This window comes from Acinonyx jubatus, chromosome A2, assembly GCF_027475565.1.
Source record: "Acinonyx jubatus isolate Ajub_Pintada_27869175 chromosome A2, VMU_Ajub_asm_v1.0, whole genome shotgun sequence".
In the NCBI taxonomy this organism is placed as follows: domain Eukaryota; kingdom Metazoa; phylum Chordata; class Mammalia; order Carnivora; family Felidae; genus Acinonyx; species Acinonyx jubatus.
In genome coordinates this window covers 43,034,384-43,052,230 of record NC_069383.1, presented here as the reverse complement: position 1 = coordinate 43,052,230, position 17,847 = coordinate 43,034,384, and the positions used below count along the sequence as shown (strand labels likewise).

The 17,847-nt window shown below is 36.0% G+C and overlaps 1 protein-coding gene across 7 annotated transcripts in view; it reads right to left on the bottom strand.

Moving 5' to 3' along the window:
- DPY19L1 (dpy-19 like C-mannosyltransferase 1) overlaps positions 1–17,847 on the bottom strand; it is a 103,561-nt gene that overhangs the window by 26,584 nt on the left and 59,130 nt on the right. For 6 of the 7 annotated variants that reach the window (XM_027075247.2, XM_053218234.1, XM_053218235.1 and 3 more), the window contains 6 exons: positions 17,098–17,189; positions 16,058–16,157; positions 13,825–13,902; positions 5,163–5,249; positions 2,969–3,028; positions 2,352–2,432 (listed from right to left, as the gene is read on the bottom strand). In XM_027075247.2, coding sequence (XP_026931048.1) covers positions 2,352–2,432; positions 2,969–3,028; positions 5,163–5,249; positions 13,825–13,902; positions 16,058–16,157; positions 17,098–17,189 — 498 coding nt within the window. The remainder of the gene's footprint in view (positions 1–2,351; positions 2,433–2,968; positions 3,029–5,162; positions 5,250–13,824; positions 13,903–16,057; positions 16,158–17,097; positions 17,190–17,847) is intronic. The other variant, XM_053218237.1, reaches the window with a different exon arrangement.

The window sequence follows — 17,847 nt, the reverse complement described above, 5'->3', positions numbered from 1 at the left end:
TTGGGGGCAGACAGCAAAATGCCTATGCCCAGAGACACTATTAATAAAAGTATGGAATGGCAGGAAATGAAAGGTGAAAGCTCATAGCTTTGCCAGCCTAGTATTTCATTACTTGTGCAGTGAACAGCGGACTGGAAGACTACCTAGAAATTTTTAAAAGATTCTGGAAATGAGAAAGCCAGCAAGGAGGTAAAGAAGTTCTCACATCCCCGGTGGACTAGAAAGCTGCACACATGGGCAGGGATCCTCGAGCCCAAGCTCTCCACAAACCTATGACCAACTGGGAAGTGGTATGCAGATTCACGGAAGATCCAGTAAGTCATGGAAGATAGGAAAAGATGGGGCAGACCTGATGTTCAGGTGAGAGTTAACATAGTAGGCCTGACTGCTATCCTTTGAAAACCCTGCTTGCAAAGCTGGCACTTGGCTGGCATCAGAGAACTTAGATTTCAGATGGCTCCTTCCACCCTAAGTGAGAATGAACAGTGGCTCACTGTGCCCAAATTGTACAAACCCAGGCCTATCCTTAGCACCTACATTCCTTCTGGGAGTCTGGAACTTTGAATTGTGTCAGGCCGAGGGTGCCTATGTTACCAGCTCCCAGTGAAAACTGTGTCACTGAGTACTGAGCTTCCCTGGTAGACAAGCTCAAGCTTCTACCAAGAAGAGTGTGACAGAAGCAGGATGTACTGAGAAATTGGCTCACTTGGCTCCTAAAGAACAGGCGAGTGTCTAATTATCTTAATAGAAAGGGGTGAATGAAAGTACTTCTTGAGAGCTATGGGACCTTGCCATTCTCTTCCTCTGACCAATGTCAAAATTCAGAATTTATGAGCTGATGTCCTTGATCGGTGTCACAGATTCCTAGAAATATTAAAGTTGCAATTAAATTACTTCTGATTTGGAAATAACTGTGGTTTGGTCCTGCTACAACATCAGGCTGTGACAGCAATGACGACATCACTTTAACCTGAATCAATACCTTAACTGGTTTGTCTTCTCCCAGGGAGGAAACAGATTCCGTTCACCCAGGACTTGGGCTCTTTCCTTTCCTGCTCATTCTCTGCATCCTCACTGACTCGATCACCTTTTAGCTCTCCTCTTTGCAGGTGACTTCAGGCAGGAGCCTTCCCCTCTCCTCCTCTATGTTTCTGCAGCTTTCTGTACTTGTTTTTTTAACACAGCCTTCCTCACATTGTATTACAGTTGCTAGAAATCGTTTCCACCTCACACTAGACCGTGTCTTACTCAGTTTTGTGTCTCTAGGATGCATTCTACTGCCAGGCACAAAGCAGGCACGTATTGAATGAATTAACAGGTAATTTTAGACGCCAGTTTTAGACTTTAAAAAGTCTTTCCACAGCTTGCAGATCACCCACTGAACAACCCAATTGTTCAATCTTTTTTAAGCAAAAAATTCCCTTGTTCTAATGAAAACCTATATAATTATCCAGTGTGTAAGAAATTAAAGCTAAACTGCACTGGGTGGAGCGGGGGGACTTCCAGGATGATTGGGAAGTAGGTGGAGCCCACGGAAGACTCCTTGGAAGTCTCAGGACTTCACAAGACACAGTGTCAAAACTACAGCTTTAATCTATTACGAATAGAGGAAAGACAGCCTGTTAAAATAAATTACAGAAAAAAGTACATGGTTTACTTTTGCTGGTTGCTGTGTTGCTTCTTTTTTAATTAATGTGTTTACTAAAACACCAAAATAAAATAGGCAAAGCAAAATTATGCAAGGAGGAATCCTTAAAGTTATAAAGCAGATTTCCATCTGATACCAAAACAGAACAGACAAGAAAAACCCTTCTCTTCTCAATAAGGCTCACTTGGATTAAATTACCTATAATTTAGGTATAAATTATAAATTACCTATAATGTAGGTATAAATTAGGTATAAATTATAAATAAACCTTTCACAAGCACTGACTGGGAAACCTGGGATGGGAGGAATGAGGCTATAATACAGTCTATAGATTCAGAGGCTCTGAAGATGGCATACTGATGTGTTACCACGGGGAATTATGAAGAAACCAGAGAAAAATGACTGTATGGACCTTAACATTTGAGCTTAGGACTCTAGAGCTTTCTTGCTTTAAAATTTTAAAATATTTATGATACAGAAGGATAAAATAACAGAACTGTGTCAAGAAATTGATATTGGAGAATAGAGACTATACACAGAGTCACATTTACTTCTATTATAGTAAATAGATAAAAAAAAATAAGTAAATAGACTTCACATTAGAATCTGGCTTAAATAGTGGTACTTTAATAACTCAGGTAATTCATTCTTAGCCTGTCTGATTCTTTTAAAGTCTTTCAAGTTTAAGCAACAATGCACTTACATCGTCTGCAATGCCAAAGATTTTAGATGTCAAATACTTGAGTACGACAGTTCCAAATAACCAAAAACATCCTTGGATAACCTACAAAAGAAAAACATAATAAAGCAAAAATAAATTGATGCTTCTGATAGCCATTCCTTGCATATAATGGAGGAAGAAAAATATAAATGCTTTAATCAACTGTGAAATAACTAGCTCCATACCCAAGAAAAAAAATGCTAAACAATGCAGCTTAAAGAATGCTACTCCAAAATCACCAAAAATAAAAATATATACATACAATATTATCAACATTATAATAATTATAGGAGATTTATACGGAATTACAGTTAAATTCCCTTTGTACTAACAGTTTCTACACACGCACTGCTCCCCAGAAACAAACATGGGTGATAAAATAAGTAAAACTAGAATTCTTCACTTATCCAATATTAATTTTAACTTGCCACATGAAAACGGCAATTTGGCCCATTAAAATTGAGCCCTAATTATGTCATAAAGCTGTTAGATATCTTGCATTACGTAAAAATAGATAATTTCCTTAAAAGTAAAACATAAAATCAAAGATACATTTTAGAGAAGGAAAAACTTACACATTCAAATAGATTGATTCTTACCCATAAACTAAGTTCAGATACATTCATTTTCAGGAAATGTGGTTTCATTTCCAGTATACCCTTCATGGAGAAAATAACACAGCATGCAGTTAATACTTATATACATAAATTCAAGCACCAAAAACCACTTATAATAAGACTCTCTAGAGTCTAAAACTCAGCACATTGTCAATATTCCATATAGCATTGGATGACTTTAAGCAACAGTCCTATTTTATCCAAAGTAGATTAGGTTAGTTAGTGACTTTGTAAAATTGAAAACAAATTACCATACATTTCTACAACTGATTTTACATCTCTGATTTACCTAAGAATCAATATAATATATAATAGAGTATAATAACATATATAAAGTATATAATAATTTCAGAATTTTAGACAGTATCTTATAGTCATAAAATTTTACTTAAGTTAAATATTATCAACTCTTAGAATAAACTACAAATGAGTTTTTAGTGGACCAACCAAATACTTCTCCTCTATCAAATCTTCGCTCTCTCCTGGACATGAACAGACTCCCAAAGTATATTACCTATAGGGGGCTAAATGCACTTGCAACTTGGCAAAAGTACGGCTACAGATCAAAACATAAATAAATACATGAACCCAAATTAAATCTTTTCAGAAGTTTCTGAATATCTGAGAACACAACAGGTGATAGGATTCAGGTTTCAAAGTGATAACTACAAATAAAAATAGGCAAATGAGTGTTTATAGTTGAATATGCATAAATACGCTATATTCTGTAACTGTGGGCATCATTTATTTTTATACACACCCAAATAGGAAATATACATAAATACACTTAATTCATACCTAAGACACACCTCAGTGTCAAGCAGCTAAAAGGAAACCTGACACACTGTGGGTCCTGGACTGAACTGAAGAGAAGTTTCCTGTAAAATGTACTTAGGTTAGATTTTATTGGTACCTGAATACAAGTACCAAGAGTCATGTGCTTTAATATAAGTGATAAGGACTTGCCTGTGCACACATGTAAAATATAGAACTGAGTACACTGTTAACATTTCCTGATTAGAAACAGAGTTCACTGACTGTAAGAACTATCATTAATCTCAAACTACAGCAACTCACTTAGTGATTTTTTTTGTCATTGTTGAAAACGCATCACCGTATGCTAATTACTTATACCTGCAACTAAGTATACTCGAGCCACACAACCTGAAAAAGGGTAGCGTGGTCCAGAGTGGGAAGAGGCATATTTCTGGGGGAAAAGGATCTTAAGTATTATTTGTGAAATGGGGCAAAGAAATAGGAAGTTCCCAATTTGTTCATGAGTTCTAGAAATCAAGAAAGCCAAAATAATCTGAGTAACTTAAACAATTATTCAAAGAGAATATATTTCAATTAAGAGAGTACAATACACTTTTGTCTTCAGGAAAGCAGCCTAATGCTAAAGCACATGCACTTTTAAACACAGGAATAGTATTTTTCCTCTTAGGTACACTAAACATTATAATGGTGAGATCCATGAATAAAAAAGGCATACCCACCTCTGGAAGTCCTTAAATTTAGGAAGATTTATATTTAGAAGGTCATCCTGCCAAAAGTGGCAGAAGGAGTTAGATGACCTCTCACCATTTGTTCTAATTCTAGCAGACAGTCTCCCAATAATCTAAACCTGCTCTCAGTAGTGACTTAGCAAAATACAACTGAATCATCACCTGACTGAAACTATCTAAATATTTCACACAAATAGAACAGGAAAAAAAAAAACAACTAAGAGAACCCAGGGCCCCACACCTCTGATCACAGCAAAACCAGGAGAGACTACTGCGAAGTGCCACAGGGAGGCAAGGGGGGTTAGCGAGTGGAGTAGGAATAAGATAAAAACTGCAAAGAGGGGAGGAAACAAGAACAAGAAGAAAGCATGAAACCTTTCTCAAGTGAAACCTGGGACCAAAACTTAGGTGACAGAAAAGACAAGGAAGGAGAAAGGGCAAAGTAGAGAAGTATAGGTATGAGGCAAGGGGCTATGTTTTCCAGTATTAACTCCTTTGTTTCTTTCCTGTTTGAAAAGTGAGTACTGGAATACTCTATCACATATAGATGAATTCATTAAAACACCTCAGGTGATTCTTATAGAAAATAACTCATGAATCCCAAGCCAGTGGTTAAAAAAACTGGTCAGTCATTAGTTTCAAAAACAGCCATATACTTAAGAGGCACTTACCCAAATAATTACCAAAGAGGAAGCATAATAAGAAGTTAATAACATTGAGTTTCCAAACATCAAAACAAAACAAAGTGCAAGAGAAATCTGGAAAAATCCAAGAAAAATATAATTAATGCACATAAAAAACACTGATTTTTATTCTTAAAATTGTACATGCCCATGATGAAATTCAAACCATTCACAAGAGAACAGACAATGAAAGCAGCTCATGTTCTATCCCACACTTCAAAACCCAAAAGATCGCCACCATCAACAGTTTCCTGTGCATCCTTCCACATAGTCACATGTACAAATTCCAGTTTGTATTTTTTAAAAACCACAAATGGAAACTTGGCCCATAAGCTATGCTACTGCTTGCTTTACTCTGACTTTGTTTCTGAGAGCTTTCCATGAATCCAAACCAATCTAATTCATTCCACTGAATAACTGAAAAAAGTACACCACTCTAAAGTGGTTCCATAATTTACTGAACAGTCCTATGACTACTGCTGAACAGGTAAGTACCTTCCAGTTTTATTTTGCTGCTATTTTGCTTTTCCTGTTGCAAACACCGCTATGATAAGCATCCTTAGGTGTATATCTTATATACATGTCCAACACTCGTGAGATAAATTATTTTATTTTTATTGCCATAAAAAATATTGTACCAATTTACCCTCCATCAATGGGATATCAGAGCTCCTGCTGATACACACTCCTGCCAATTCTTTTAAATGTTTGACAATCTTTTTTTTTTAAGTTTTTAACTTATTCAGAGAGAATGATCTTTTTTTTTTTTAAGTTTATTTATTCAGAGACAGAGACAGAGAGTGTACATGCAAGCTGGGGAAAGGCAGAGAAGGAGACAGAGAATCCCAAGCAGTCTCCGTGCTTTCAGTGCAGAGCCCAACTCGGGGCTCAAACTCCCGAACCAGGAGATCATGACCTGAGCCGAAATCAAGAGTCAGACGGTCAACTGATGGAGCCACCCAGATGCCCCTGTTTGACAAGCTAATATAAGAAAAATGTTGCCTCATTATTTCACTTTTCCATTCTTTTAATACTGGGTAGATGCACCATCTTTTCTTCTATTTGTTGTTTTTGTTACTGTGTGTCTGAATTGCTTATTCCTACTGCCCATGTTTCTACTGGGTTTCAGTTATTTTCTTTAAGAGCTCTCTTTATATATTATGAAAAAAATCTCTCCTTATCAAACAAACATACTGTAAATATTTTTCCCAGTTCATTTTTATCTTTGTGGCATTTCTGTATTATGATTGTTTTCCAAATTTTTACGATCATCAAATTTATCATTCATTTCTTTTAGGTCTTCCATTATCAGAAAAGCTTTAAAAATAAAATAATCCATGTTTTCTTCTAGAAATTTTCTTTTTGAGCCACATATATGAATTTCTATCTGAATTTTAGAATCAGCTTAAGTTTCAAAACTGACATTTTTATTAGAACTGTTTTATTCAATAATATATATCACATATTTATAGCTATAATCTGTCAACTGATGAATCTTTAGATCAAAAAATACCACATTGCTTCCATTTCTCTAAGTGTTCCTATACTTATTCATTAGCAGAGCATAAAATTTTCTTCATGTAGATCCAGCATATTAAGTTTACTTCAAAGTATATTATTTCTGTTGCTATTCTATCAGGAATATTTTTTCATCATGTTTTCTGACTGCATAAAAAAATTATGGTAAATATACAGAAATGAATATAATCTTTTATTATTTCTAGTAGTAGTTTATTAACTTTTGTTTTTTTAGGTATTCAAAATCATATCACCTGCAAATAATATTTGTCTTCCCTTTATTTTTGAAAGTCTTATTTTTTAATCAATTGTATTGTTTGATATTCTTTCAACAAAATTAAGTAATAAAAGTGACAATAGGCATTATCTGTCAAGCTTCTGGCATTAATGGGAATAGTTCTATTGATGCATCATTTTGTGTGATGCTACTAGCTTTTGAAGTATATGTATATATTTAAAATTTCAATGAAGGGGCACCTGGGTGGCTCAGTCGGTTGAGCGACCGACTTTGGTTCAGGTCATGATCTCGCGGTTTGTGAGTTCGAGCCCCGTGTTGGGCTCTGTGCTGACAGCTCAGAGCCTGGAGCCTGCTTCGGATTCTGTGTCTCCCTCTCTCTCCGCCCCTCCCCTGCTCATGCTCTGTCTCTCTCTGAATAAATAAACATTAAAAAAAATTTTTTAATTTCAATGAAATTTCCATCTATTTTCATTTGATTACGATCTTAAAATAAGAAATAGATATTGACTTTTATTAAATACCTTTATAGCATCACAGGAAGTGATCATATTGTTGATCTTCTAAAAATATATTGATGTGATAAATTATATTAATATAATTTCTAATGTCAAACCTTTCTCATATTCCTGGAACGAACTTAACTTTTCATGGTACATTATTCACATACACTTACTAAATGGGTAAGGAGCCAAATTCTCAAAATTTTATGACAATATCTTTTTCCCATAAGTGCTAAAATTTAAGACTAATTCTAAACTTTCCCAATCAATTCTGGCAAAAATTAGCAGAATAACATCACTTTGAATAAACAGATTCATAACCAACAATCAGGTAAAGCCATGTCAAGGGTATTCAAGAAGAAAATTAAGGCAGTATTAAAAAAGGAGGTCCTAAAGGTCTGCAGAGACATTTGCGATCCATTCCCACCTCAGCAGCCAGTCTGGTCACTTCCCTGCTCAAACCCTCCAAAAGCTTTGATTGTCACTTTAAGGGAAAGCCAAAGGCCTTACAAACACCTACGGAACTTCTACGGCCTTCCCCACTAACACCTGGAACCTCATTTCACATTACCTTTCCCATCTCACTCCAATCCAGCCATATCTTGGACATGCAGGAACATACCGGGGACACCCCCATCTCAGAGCTTTCGTACCCGCTGTCTCTCTTAACCTAACAGACGCTACCTCCACTCCCTCAGCTATCTCTATGTAACCTTCTCAGTGAGGCCTTATCTTTGCACCCTTTTCAATTCTGACCTCCAGTACACACTCAGCACATTTTTTGTCTGCTTTCTTTTCCTAATACCTTTGGAACTAACATATTGTTTATCTTACATATTTGCTTTCTTTGTACTCTAGAACACAAGGTCCAGGGGCGCCTGGGTGGCTCCGTCGGTTAAGCATCCGACTTTGGCTCAGGTGATGATCTCATGGCTTGTGAGTTCAAGCCCCGCATCAGGCTCTGGGCTGACAGCTCAGAGCCTGGAACCTGTTTCGGATTCTGTGTCTCCCTTTCTCTGCCCCTCCCCTGTTCACGCTCTGTCTCTCTCTCTCAAAAATAAATAAAAATTAAAAAAAAAAATTTAGAATACCAGCTCTAGAAGGGAAGGGTTTCTTTCTTTTTATTGTTTTTTTCACTGCTCTATCCTTAGAACCCAGGAAATGTTTGACAAACAACTCATTGCTCAAAAACATCAGTGAATTCAAATTTGAGGGAAAAATTTTGAAAATTTGAAAATTTGAAAAAACAAGAAAATTAAGAACTTAAAAGGTGCAGAATAGAGATTATTACAAATTATTTAGTATTTGTCTTTTTTTGAGTATCTGTATTTTTAGTAGGTTAAAAAAAATAAGACAACACTGTGAATGACTTATGTTAGTGAACTTTTTTTTTAAGTTTATTTATTTTGAGAGAGAGAAAGCACACAAGCGAGTGCAAGCAGGGGAGGAGAAGAGAGAGAGGGACAGAAAGAATTCCAAGCAGGCTCCGTGCTGACGCAGGAGTCCCCATGAACCATGAGATCATGACCTGAGCTGAAACCAAGAGTAGGACGCTTAACGGACTGAGCTACCCAGGTGCCCCATTATGTTAGTGAACTGTAAAACTTAGATGATATGGGACAATTCCGAGCAATGAAAAAGTTATAAAAAACTATTCAAGAAAGAAATCTAAACTGTCTTATTATCATGAAACAAGTTAGATCAGTAATTTAAAATCTGTCCACAAAGAAAACAACAGGTCCATATAGTTTAATAGGCAATATCACCAAACTTTCAGGGAATATTCCTTCCAATCTTAAATAAAATCTACCACAGAAAGAAAAGGCAGAGACAACTTACAATTAAATTCTATGGGGCTAGAATAAATCTGATATAAAAAACCATCAAGTGTGGCTGGAGCATTCTGGGAGAATAGCAGGTCTGCTCACCTAAATAACAACTGCACTGGCCAAATCTGTCTGATGGAACTGTTCTGGAACTCGGGAGTCTCTTAAGAGTTACAACTTCCAGGAGAACTCTTCAATGGGAAATTGAGTTAATTTGAGTCCATTTCAGCTCTTACCTCAACAGCAGCTACCCATCGAGACACAAACAGTCCTGCACGAGTTCAAAAGCATAGGCAACAAAAGCAAAATAAACAAGCGAAACTATATCAACCTAAAAAGCTTCTGCATAGCAAAAGAAATGATCAACAATATGAAGAAGCAACTTACAGAATGAGAGAAAATATTTGCAAACCATCTAGCAGAGTTAATATTCAAAATATGTAAGTTTTTACAACTCAATAGTCAAAGAAACCCAAAAGCCCACATAATCTGATTAAATATGGGCAGAAGACCTGAACAGACATTTTTCTAAGGAAAACATACAAATGGCCCACAGATATAAAAGTTGCTCAACATCACTAATCATTAGGTAAATGCAAAACAAAACCACAATGAACATCACCTTACACCTGTTAGAATGACTATTATAAAAAAGACAAGAGATAAGTGTTGAAGAGGATGTGGAAAAAAGGAACCCTTGTTTTCTGTTGGTGGGAATGTAAATTGGTACAGCCACTATGGAAGATAGTATGGAGGTTTCTTAGGAAATTAAAAGCAGAATGACCATATGATCCAGCAATCCCAAAGAAAGAAAATGAAAACAGGATCTCAAAGAGGTATCTGTACTCCCATATTCACTGCAGCCTTATTCATAAGAGCCAAGACATGGAAATAACCTAAGTTTGCATCAATGAATAAATAGATATTGAAATTGTGATGTGTGTGCATACACACACACACACATACACAATGCAAAAATTATTCATCCATAAAAAAAGGAAATCCTTCCATTTGCATCAACATGGATGGATCTGGAACACATCATGCTAAGTAAAATAACACGTTAAGAAAAAAATAACTGGCACAGTTAAAATCATAGACCTAGAAAGCAGAATGGGGGTTTCCAGGAGCTGGAGGGGAAGAAGGGGAATAGGTAATTATTGTTTAATGGGTATAGAGATTCTATCTCGAAAGATGAAAAAAGTTTGAGAGATGGTGGTAATGGGTGCATAACAATGTGAATATACTTAATACCACTGATGGGTACACTTAAAAAGATTAAGAGAGTGAATGTTACATTATGTATATTTTACCACAATAAAAACATGGAAAAAATTTCTGTTTGGAAATAATTATTTATTTTCCTTTATATAACTATAGGGATTTAGGAACTTGTAAAGTGATAACGAAAGAAGGTATTTCACAATAAGAAACTAGTTCCGTAGTTAGTAAGTCACATCATAAACCATATACCATTCACCCAAGACAGGTTCTACTACAAATAAACCTGAGTAATGTTAGTACTTTTTTAACTGTAATTGACTCAAACACCTTACCCATAGTCACCTGTGTGACCGTGTGACTGACCAACTCTAAATGCTAATTATTTTTTTTAAATGTTTATTTATTTTGAGAGAGAGAGAGACTAAGCGAGCAGGGGAGGGTCAGAGAAAGAATCCCAAGCAGGCTCCACCCTGTCAGAGCAGAGACAGACATAGGGCTCGATCCCACGAACTTGAGATCATGACCTGAATGGAAATCAAGAGTTGGACATGTAACCGACTGAGCCACCCATGTGCCCCTACACAATTATTCTGATTTTTGCTGCAATGTAAAAACAAAAAACAAAAAACAAAAAACACCTAAAAATGATATCAAACAGTTTGGGGGGAAAAAAAGGCAAGTGTAACAAAAGGATAATTACTGTCTAATCCCATTCACGAAGAGATTTAAAAAGAGATAAAAAAAGAGATTTAAAAAATTCATGAAGAGCAAAATGAATCCAGTAATATATAAAAATTGTATTTAGTCCATAAAAGCAAGGTTTCTTGCTATATAATATCAATTAATATAATTTACCACAGTAACATATTAGAGGGAAATATACACAGTATCATCTAGACAGACACTTTAGAAAAGCATTTGATGAAACTTAGCTTTTATTAATTTCTTTTAAGAGGTGCTCAAAGCTTGAGGACATGTTAGAAAGACAAAGAAGCCAGCTTTACATAGCTGGCCAAATCAGGAACAAGTTAAGCATAAAAGCATAAAAATAAATAATGAAAATGGTGGATTATACTGCAGTGAATAAAACAGATGCCATTTTCTCTTGGACATAAGAGAGAAAGTGGTAAGAGATTGGAATAGGAACGTCACAAAAAAGGGAGCACAAAGGGCCCATAAACACACGAAAAGATCTTTGGCTTTCTTGACAATCAGGGAAAATGCAAATTAAGGCCATAAGATACCATTTTATACTCACACGAAAGACAAAATAAAAAAAGGATGTACAATAATATGAGCTATATATTATCCATTACTGTTTGAAGTAGTCTAATCATTTTTGAAAAACAATACAGGATTAAATTAAAAAGCTGAACATGTATATAATTTACCGCCCAGGAGTTCTACTGTTAGGTAAATACCCTAGAGAAATTCTTAGTATATATGCCTCAGGAGGTACATGTGACAATATACAGCATTATTCATAAAAGAAAAAAGAAGAGGAAAAAACCTAAATGTCTTTCAACAAGAAAATGGGTAAATAAATTGTGCTTTGTTTATACAATGGAAAGTGCAAAGCAAAGAAAATGTCTGAACTCCAGTAACATCAAAATCTCAGAAACCTAAGTAAAAATGTAAGTCTCATAAACAGATACCATTTTTACAAACCTTAAAAACAATACTAACCTATAATAAAAAGGGTATATTATTCAGGAATACATAAAAGGTAAAGTCACCAAGAAAAGCAAGTTAGTTATAATTTAACAAGTCAGGAGACTGATTATCCCTAGGAGAAGTGAGGGGGATGTATCTAGGGCACACAAGGGTTTCCAAGTAATGACGGTTCTATTTTTCAGTTAGAGGATGGGCTCATGCTTGTTAATTTTACAACTTTACTCAAAACTTTCCTATATATTATAATGTCCTTTTATAGAGAATAAAAAACAATAATGGCATATTATAATATCAAAATTATAGGGAAAAGAAAACATTACATTTTAAAAATTAGTGACAATGACAGATACTCTTGAAGAATAAACATTCATCAAAATAAACCATCCAGCGTCTTAGGACCTTTGTTCTAACTGTTCCATGACATCTACTTAGCTAACTCCCTCTCCTTCCAATCTTTGCTTTCCTCTCCTCTTCTCCCTAAAGACCTGCCCTAACTACTTACTTGATATCTTAATCTCCCACCACCTAAGACTGGCACTCCTGAAAAAATTAAAAATAGAGAACTACCCTATGACCCAGCAATAGCACTACTAGGAATTTACCCAAGGGATACAGGAGTGCTGATGCATAGGGGCACTTGTACCCCAATGTTTATAGCAACACTTTCAACAATAGCCAAATTACGGAAAGAGCCTAAATGTCCATCAACTGATGAATGGATAAAGAAGATGTGGTTTATATATACAATGGAATACTACTTGGCAATGAGAAAGAATGAAATCTGGCCATTTGCAGCAATGTGGATGGAACTGGAAAGTATTATGCTGAGTGAAATAAGTCAGTCAGAGAAGGACAGATATCATATGTTTTTACTCATATGTGGACCTTGAGAAACTTAATAGAATACCATGAGGGAAGGGAAGGGAAAAAAAAAATATTTACAGAGAGGGAGGGAGGCAAACCATAAGAGACTCTTAAATACAGAGAACAAACTGAGGGTGGATGGGGGGGGTGGGTAGGGGAGAGGGGAAAATGGGTGATGGGCATCGAGGAGGGCACTTGTTGGGATGAGCACCGGGTGTTGTATGTAAGCCAATTTACAATAAATTATATTAAAAATTAAAAAAAAAAAAAGACTGGCACTCCTGATCACCCTGAGGTACCTTGATTTGTTCTTTTCTTTTTTTCTACAGTCCTGTGCCACCTTCTAATACTATATACTTTGTCCATTTACTGTGTTCATTATTTACCCTCTGTGCTCTCGCATTCCCCATTCTCCCAGAATGTGATTAACATGGATGCTGGGATCTGTGTAGTTCTAGTCTCAGGTACAACCCACATGCCTGGATAGTTGGTGCTCAGAAATGAACATTCCACTTCATTTTAACAGAAGGCTCCTGGATAATACACCATTCTATGTTTCTCTCTCACGAATTCTCTCTTTTACTTGTAGCAAGTCAGGCACAATCTCAAACCAGATAACATGACCCAAATTAAAATTTTCTGGGTGGCCTATTTTAAAACACGGTCTGTTAATTATATCACAATATTTGAATGACACTTTTTTTAGTTATGAAATCCTATTATGAGTTTCAACCATGTGTATAACAAATAGTAACAAGGAGTTTAAGGTCAAAGTAAATCGAAAAACAAAAAATTTAAACCATTACCATGTGTATATAAATGATCTTCCGTAATTTGCATACATCAATGTATCCCACAACATATACTGCAAATAATGATGCAATCTGAAATTTAAGAAGAAGTTAAATTATAAATAAAAATTACATACATAATGAATAACTATAAGAATGAAAAAAAGATTATTTTTTGTTTTTTCTCACTTTGATTTGTATTTATATTAAAAGGAAATTCTTTAGTTTCTCTCTTACCTGCCAATTTACTATTGAATATGGTCAATATATAAATATAGCAAATATTGATGTTTTTCCTTCCATACACAGCTGTCTTATATAACCATGTAAATTTTCTACTTTGTGGATTATTCAACACAATACTCATTATAATGTCAGGGTGACTCTACTGTCAACATGTACAATTACAAAGTGCCTTGCCCAATCAAAAAATATAAAAATTTAATTATAATGTATGATAATTAATACATAATTGGGAAAGGTACATTGAATTCAAAAGTAATCATGTAATGAGTGTGTGTGTAAAAATGCATTAAGTTCTGCTTATTAGTCACTCTTTACAAGAATCTCCATTAGTGTTCTCTTTCATATAAATATTCAAGTACTTGTTATAATCAAATTTATCAAACTTCAAATTAGAAGGATAGTTTTCACTACTTTTAACTTTCTTCACAGTTTTGAAGAAACCTGCATATATATTTACCAAGAATTCAAGGAGTACTGGAGTTATTTAGATGAATTAATTGATTAAATGATAACAATGTACCTCTTCATAAAATATAGTTACTCGATCAAACAATGACTCTCCACCCTTCTTCATGGAGAAAGCAACTCAGATTAAATTCCATGCTTCCCCTACCACACAAACATGGTACAAATGAGCTGTAAAGTGGCTGAATGCTTAAACACAGAACTTAAAATTTCATTCATCAAGTTATTTATCTCCAAAATGATCTACAACAAATTTTCTCATTAGCAAGAAAAACAAGATTTCCCTTTACCAGGGATTTACCCAAGGGTTATTGCCTAAGGATGAGACTAATATGACATGGTAACTGGGAGGAAGTGTGCCTCGTTATTCAACATAAGCCCCTCACTCTGTGCAACGCCTTCCCCCACTCACCCCCCCCCCCAAAAAAAAAAACAACAACGCAGGTTAGTACCCCTAGCTGGAAGCAACGGGAACTCTCCCTTTCCACCCCAGAGCCAAGCAATACACAGCAGGCCTACAAGGGTAGACTCTTAAGGAGTGTCTCTCAGGGACATATTTAAGCAGACACATTTAAAATGTCACCAAGCTAAAGGAAACAAGGGAGCCTAAAAGGTAAGATCAAAGAAAGAATGAAGTACAAATAGAGCCTCTTTTTAAAAAATAATGATAAAAGCAGCTGACCTTACTGGCATCTTGCTAAGTACCAGCAATGTGTTAAGTCTAATATACATTCCCTCATCTGATCCTAACCCAATAAAGTAGGTTCTTTCATTTTCTCTATCTCACAACGGAGAAAACTGAAACTAAGCAAAGTTAAGCAGTTTGTCTAAGTCAAGCGGCTAGTGGACAGTTAGGAATCAAACCCAGGTCTTACTTCATATCTCAAGCAAGACATTTCCAAGATTACAAAGCAACTCTTAATCTGATTTATATGAATAGGAAGATGGCAAGCACAATGAGGGAGCAGAAGTAGCTAGGGGCGGGGAGCAGCATAGGGAGAGACCACCCACAATTCACTCCCTCTCTCAGCAAGCACCTTCACCTTGCTTCATATACTTCTATTTGAAGGGAGAAGGGGGCAAGAATGCACAGAAAAATGATAAATTATAGATTGGTGGGGGAGCTCTATAAATAAGAACTGTTTTGCTCTCTGTCCTATGTTATCCTGCGTGCATTTATGCCCTGGGTAAGAATGTACAGCGTTATTCATAAAAGAAGTACATTTATTTAAGAGAAATACTTAAAGTTTTAGCGCTGGTCCTCTTTTAAGCACACTAGCAACACCGAATAACAAATATGAGTAGGCTCTTCAGTTTGAGTTCAATAAAGGCACTCCACTAGTAAGTCAATAAGGAGCACTCACTAATACATAAATGTTACATATTTCCCTATCTTGAACTTTCTTTAAAAGTATTAACTAAAAAACATTTTAGGACTTAGAATCATGTAATATCTCAGTTCTATAATTTTACACAAGTGAGTATACATAATCAAACACACTGAGCTTAATTCCATTTAAAACTGTAAGCACCGTACCTGAGTAAGAAGCACGAACTGAGCAAACTGCCATGGAAGCATGAAAAATACATTGGAAATGCAGAGTGCAATCAGGCTTCCTCTATAAAGTTTTGTAGCCCTTGGGAAGATAAAATAAATATGAGTAAGTTTAACCACGAGATATTCTAGCATGGCCCCGAAATGCTGCAAATTAGTATCCCTAAACATAATCTGGTTATAACATAAACCAGACATGAAATGAACATATGGGTTAGAAATTATACTCCCTGACACTCAATTCCAACACCTTTCCATGAACAAAACAAAGCTTGCCAGAGAGAAAGGGCAGTTGGGTCAGTATATCCATTGAATTTTTTCAAACTGTATTTTGGCGAATTTATAATCAAACATATTTAATGCTCCATCCCAATAGCTTCATTTGGAGAGTCAGAAGATGTGTATAAAAAAGTAGCATATTCTAAGTGCTAAGTATTCTGCAGATAAATTGAATTCCGAATACGGGCTGAGCAAAGGGAAAATCTGTGAGGGGAGAGGGGAGAGGGGCGAGGGGAGAGGGGAGAGGGGCGAGGGGCGAGAGGAGAGGGAGAGGAGAGGGGAGAGAGGAGAGGAGAGGAGGGGAGAGAGGAGAGAGGAGAGAGGAGAGAGGAGAGAGGAGAGAGGAGAGAGGAGAGAGGAGAGGAGAGAGGAGAGAGGAGAGGAGAGAGGAGACAGGAGAGAGGAGAGAGGAGAGAGGAGAGAGGAGAGAGGAGAGGAGAGAGGAGAGAGGAGAGAGGAGAGAGGAGAGGAGAGAGGAGAGAGGAGAGAGGAGAGGAGAGGAGAGGAGAGGAGAGGAGAGGAGAGGAAAAAGGGAGAAGACTGGAAGGCAGCTGAAGAAAATGTTTTTGTGCTAAATATTTTGAAGGTATACACTTAAAATAACCATGGATTCAACCTAGCAATGGCATCGTCTTAATTATTTCATTCCATTGACTGTTTTTATTATGGAAGCTTAAAAAATTCTAGCTTAAGTTATTCAATGCAAAACAAACAAATTAGACCTAAGGAGAAGTCAAAGTTACCTGAGAATGTGAGTCACAAGCAACATCTGAAGTACAAGGAACGGATAGGAGAAGCTTTCGCGGAGAGGTGGTGTCCACATCACACGTGTGCACTAAACACAAAGTTCATAGTGTATGGTCTGTCTGTTGAATGTGTTAAGTAAGACATACTAATCGAAAGCAGCTATTTACGAACACAAAAAAAGGTTTTTTTCACACATAATTTAAATGGTATGTTGGAAAACAAGCTGCTAGGTTTTCCACCAACAGCAAAACTGAAAAGTGAGAAGCTAAACATTATTGAGAGGGGGACACACATGGTGTAAGATCTTGTGAAATAGTAACATGAATTGTCAACAACAAATACCAACAGACTTCAACTACAGCCTAAAAGGAAAGTGGGGAAAGCACGAGCAAGAAAATGTTCTGCCAAAATGAAAAACGTTTCATTTTGAATTGGTGGTGGAAACCTGTTTAGTTTGTCTTCTTCCACTTGAATTTCAGCAAAACTATCCATAACCAATACTTCAAAACTCTTCGTAGTTATCAATGTCAGTATTTTTATGCACAATGTTGCTTTACAAAAAAGTGGGGGGAGGGCAGGTGGGCAGCATTCCATTTCTGTTTTTACTTTTTCTTTGCCCAAGCTACCCTTGGCTGCAAAATATTTAAAAGTGGCAGAGGGGATCAAATAAAAAATAACAAATCCTAAAATGTAATGTACCAACTCTACTAAAGAACTCACTTTGGACATAAATAAATAATGTTCCA